Source organism: Mandrillus leucophaeus, unplaced genomic scaffold (genome assembly GCF_000951045.1).
Source record: "Mandrillus leucophaeus isolate KB7577 unplaced genomic scaffold, Mleu.le_1.0 Scaffold243, whole genome shotgun sequence".
Classification (NCBI taxonomy): domain Eukaryota; kingdom Metazoa; phylum Chordata; class Mammalia; order Primates; family Cercopithecidae; genus Mandrillus; species Mandrillus leucophaeus.
The window spans coordinates 2,452,092-2,457,036 of NW_012102510.1; the positions used below are offsets into that span (position 1 = coordinate 2,452,092).

The 4,945-nt window shown below is 50.9% G+C and overlaps 1 protein-coding gene across 3 annotated transcripts in view; it reads left to right on the forward strand.

Annotated features, from left to right (window-relative positions):
• Positions 1-886: 886 nt before the first annotated feature.
• Positions 887-4,945, forward strand: part of RGN (regucalcin) — a 21,295-nt gene continuing 17,236 nt past the window's right edge. For 2 of the 3 annotated variants that reach the window (XM_011982828.1, XM_011982829.1), the window contains exons 1-3: positions 887-1,221; positions 2,350-2,964; positions 3,160-3,337. In XM_011982828.1, the coding sequence (XP_011838218.1) occupies positions 3,175-3,337 (163 nt within the window). In that variant the 5' untranslated portion in view covers positions 887-1,221; positions 2,350-2,964; positions 3,160-3,174. The remainder of the gene's footprint in view (positions 1,222-2,349; positions 2,965-3,159; positions 3,338-4,945) is intronic. The other variant, XM_011982827.1, reaches the window with a different exon arrangement.

The following is a 4,945-nucleotide window of genomic DNA, read 5'->3' on the forward strand; positions in this document are numbered from 1 at the left end:
GCTGGGATTACAGGCATGTGCCACCACGCCCGGCTAATTTTGTATTTTTAGTAGAGACAGGGTTTCACCATGTTGGTCACGCTGGTCTCGAACTCCTGACCTCAGGTGATCCGCCTGTCTCAGCCTCCCAAAATGCTGGGATTACAGGCGTGAGCCACCATGCCCGGCCAGTATTTTTTTGTTTTTCGTTTTTGGGGATTTTTTTTTAATTTTTAGTAGAGACGAAGTCTCCCTTTGTTGCCAGGTTCATCCCAAACTCCTGGGCTCAAGCGATCCACCCACCTCGGCCTCCCAAAGTGCTGAGATTACAGGCCTGAACCACTGTGCTGATCCTGGCTCTTTTTTTTTTTAATGTGGGTTATTTAGAGAAAGCCTGTACCGTCAGATGGCAGAACCAGGAACACATTTAGGCTGAGAATGGGGTTGTGGAGCTGCGTGCCGTTGAGGAATGTGTTTTCCATATGATTTGAAAATGAAATCGAGCCTTTCCTCTTCCCCCACCAAAAAAGTTTTTGCAAGAGTTGGCCTTCAGCCGCCAGGGTCTTCTCCACTAGGATGGAGAGGAGCTTTGTTCTTTCCTTTTTAACCTGTTTGGGTTTAACCCTCCCAGTCTCTCTCTGTTCGGCATTTAACAACTTTTTTTGGTTGAAGTAAGTGGTAAACTAGCTATTCGTCCAAACTCCAAAGCTCAGGTTCACTGGGCCGTAAGCCTGTACCCACCATCCCCGTGCCTGCCAGGGGCGGCTTTGCAGGATTCTTCCAGCCGCGGGGTACAGGGACGGGGACGGGGCGGGGTCCCAGGCCCGTGCCATCCACCTACCAAGCCGCCGGGTCCCGGGAGGCGTTTCCCCTCTCCTCGGCCCGCTGCCTGATCTTCGAGCCGCCTGAGAAGTTTCCAGCCTGGCGAGTGCCGAGCCAGGACGGCCTCCCCGCCCCCTCCTTGGAAAGGAAAGGCCCCGGCGACAACAGAGCCAGACCCGCTCCTCCCGTCCCAATCTCCCGATCGGGGGCAGCCAGTAGGAGACTGACTGCCCTGTGCCCACCCGGGAACCCGGGCCCTTTCAACCAGGCTGGCTGGTGCGCCCTCTGCAAAGCCTGTGCCAGGGACGAGGCAGGCTCAACCTTCAGATTCCCAGGGCCTCTCTGTCACTGTCGCCGTCACCGTCGCCCGAGGCCCCAGCGGCTCTACCAGACTGTTGTGGAGGCCTCTCACCCGCACAGGTACCCCGGGGGCAGCTCGGGCGCTTGACGCCCCCGTCCCCGCTCCCTGCTGCCCAGCCACCCCTTTTGTGGCCACGGGCCGGACCTAAATGGAACATTTGGCTCCCCTGTCCCCTCCCCACTGGCTTCTATGAGGGAGCATGGGGTTAAAAGTCGCTATTGCAAAACTCCTGCCTCTGATCTTGAGCCTTATCTAAGACTGATAGGATGAAGGCCTTTGGAGTCTGAACACTGCCCGCCCCCTCCCTTTTTTTTTTTTTTTTTTTTTTTTTGAGACAAGGTCTCAGTCTGTGGCCCAGGCTGGAGTGCCATGGCCCAATCTTGGCTCACTGCAACCTCCTCCTCCCAGGTTCAAGCGATTCTCCAGCCTCAGCCTCCCTAGTAGCTAGTACCACAGGCTTGAACCACTAAGCCGGGCTAATTTTTTGTATTTTTTGTAGAGAGGGGCTTTCAGCATGTTGCCTGGGCTGGTCTCAAACTCCTGACCTCAATGATCCTCCCACCTCGGCCTCCCAAAGTGCTGGAATTACAGGCACGAGCCACTGGCACCGGCCTGAGCCCATTTTTAATAGCCAAAAAACATTCCAAATGCTGCTGCAGATGCGGACACTTTGTATTTGGGACTGGTTTGGGCTGTGGGTTTTTTTGTTTGTTTTGGTTTTGGTTTTTTGGTTTTTCTAGTTTTTTTGTTTTTTGTTTGTTTGTTTGTTTTTGAGAAGGAGTCTTACCCTGTCGCTCAGGCTAGAATCCAGTGGCACAATCTCGGCTCACTGCAGCCTCCATCCCCCAGACTCAAATGATCCTCCCACCTCAGCCTCCCGAGTAGCTAGGACCACAGGCATGTGCCATTACACTCGCTAATTTTTTGTTGTTTTGTAAAGTCAGGGTCTCACTATGTTGCCCACATCGGTCCCAGACTCCTGGGTCCAAGCAATCTTCCTGCCTCAGCCTCCTAAAGAGCTGGGATTACAGGCCTGAGCCCGTGTGCCTGACAAATGCAGGCAGTGTGGATCATTCCTGGAAACCGCCTACTCAGGGCAGAGGTACAGAAAGAAAAGATTGCTCTTGCAAGTTGCCTGTCTTTCCTCTCCCACATGGGATTCTTATCTGATTTTTTCTCCTTTTCAGATAATTTTTCTGTCTTCTCCCAGTTCGCTGGTCATGGTCTCTGGCCTAAAGTCCCAGCATAGAATGTTCCTCTCCTGTGGAGTCCAACACTCCTTGCCAAACTGGCACGGTGTCTTCCTGGGAAGCAAGAAATCACTGAAGGGCTGTCAGTTCCTGCCAGGGTGGTTCAATGCTGTCCTTTTCTCCACTCCTTCCATGGTCTGCGTTGGAAAATGCGTGTTAGTTCGAATTCAGCGAGTTCTCATTGGGGTGAACATAGTCCTAAAAATGCAGTTCATAAAAATCAACCACACAGAGAAGAAAAATAAATCAGTAAAACAGCTCAGAAAAATGCAGGTGTGGAGGGCCCTGGCCTCTGCACCCTCAAAGAAGGGGCTCAACAGCATCAACAGAAGGGGGGGAGCAGAAAGTGCCCTGCAGACACCCAGAAGGGCCGCCAATGAACAAACTACCGGCTCCCTGACCCGCCCTGGGGCCCCGGGGTATTGACATAAAGGGCAGCCTTGCACTATTTCAACAGCCAGTTCTCTGAGGATCACAAACACCGAGGAGTGGAGGTCAGGGTGTCGCTTTTTTGTTCTCTTTTTGAAAGATCATTTGAGAAGCACGTCACTGGTAAGTTGGTTGAAGATGTTTCATGGTCTCTGTTATCAGCTCTTTTCTTTTGCCTACATGTGTCTCTCCCTGTCACATTGCATATCCTCTTCTGATCTGGGGGAAGTGTATCCAGCCTTGCCAGTTCTTAGCCAGGTGTTTTACTATATTTGTTCTGTGCGATGACCTTTCACTCACCTCTGTTACCTTCAATAGATCTCCCCCGCGACCATGTCTTCCATTAAGATTGAGTGTGTTTTGCCGGAGAACTGCCGGTGCGGTGAGTCTCCAGTATGGGAGGAAGCATCCGACTCTTTGCTCTTCGTAGACATTCCTGCAAAAAAGCTTTGCCGGTGGGATTCACTCACCAAGCAAGTACAGCGAGTGACCATGGGTAAGGATGAAGGCTGGGCTCAGATCAGCCAGCTACCTTTTCCCAGGGGAGGGGTGGTCACCACGGCACCCTTCTTGTCAAAGCACACTGAATACACTTGTCATGTTGTCTGTCCCCACTCCATATCCTTCCACTCTGACCCAGGGTTTAATTATGGATGGTCAATACTGTCCTCTTCCTCTTTGAATGAGGGACAACATTCCTAGTTTTTTTTGGGGGGGAGGGGGGTTGTTTGTTTTTTTGTTTGTTTGTTTGTTTGTTTTGAGACAGGGTCTCACCATGTTGCCCTGGCTGGAGTGCCATGGTGTGATTACGGCTCACTGCAGCCTTGATCTCCTGGGGCTCAAGGGATCCTCCTGCCTCAGCCTCCCTAGTAGCTGTGACTACAGATGTGTGCCACTACGTCCAGCTAGTTTGTATTTTTTGTAGAGGTGGTGTTTCACCATGTTGCCCAGGCTGGTCTCAAATTCCTGGGCTCAAGAGATCCACCCACCTCAACCTCCCAAAGCGTTGGGATTACAGACATGAGCCACCACGCCCAGCCCATTCCCAGTTTTGTTTGGATGCTGGGTTACTCTAGTTTCTGTCTTTCCTTAATACCGTCAGATAACCATGGAAAGTTAAAGACGCAGCTATCTGCCTTGGGTCAGGCCAAGACCTTAATTTTCAAAACAAAACAAAACAAAACAAAAACAGGTGCCTCCCTTCTTTGAAAGTGAAAACTAGCTTTTGGATGTATAAAGAGTTAACCAGGACCATCTTTGCTCACTGCACAAAATAGGATTCATGATGGAATTTCATGTGAATTTGAGTGTGATGCGTTTATGGCCCTGTGAATTCTAAAGAAGGAATTTATCACTTCCTATGGCCCAAGGGAATGGGCTTGATGTAATTACCGATAGAGAAAAAAGTTTCTTGTTTTCACTGAGCCCATGGGAAAAAATATCAGGAATTCCTATAATCTTGGGACATTCTTTCTCAATCCGGAACTGGGACCTCAACTTTTTTCATTTTTTTAGACAAGGTCTGACTCTGCCATCCAGGCTGGAGTGCAATAATGCAAACATGGCTCACTACAGCCTCAATCTCCCAGGCTCAAGCAATCCTCCCACCTTAGCCTCCTGAGTAGCTGGAACCACAGGCATGTGCCACCACACCTAGCTAATTTTATTTTTATTTTTTGTAGAGACAGGGTCTCCCTATATTGCCCAGGCTGATCTTGAACTCCCGGGCTCAAGCAATTATCCTGCCTTGACCTCCCAAAGTGCGGAGATTACAGGCATGAGCCACCACGGCCCGCTTTAAACTTCTTTATTTTTAAATGAAAGGGAACAACTTTGTTTTTTTTTGAGACAGAGTCTCACTCTGCCGCCCAGGCTGGAGTGCAGTGGCGCAATCTCCACTCACTGCAAGCTCCGCCTCCCGGGTTCCCGCCATTCTCCTGCTTCAGCCTCCCGAGTAGCTGGGACTACAGGCGCCGCCACCACGCCCGGCTAATTTTTCGTATTTTTAATAGAGACGGGGTTTCACCGTGTTAGCCAGGATGGTCTCGATCTCCTGACCTCGTGATCCGCCCGCCTCGGCCTCCCAAAGTGCTGGGATTACAGG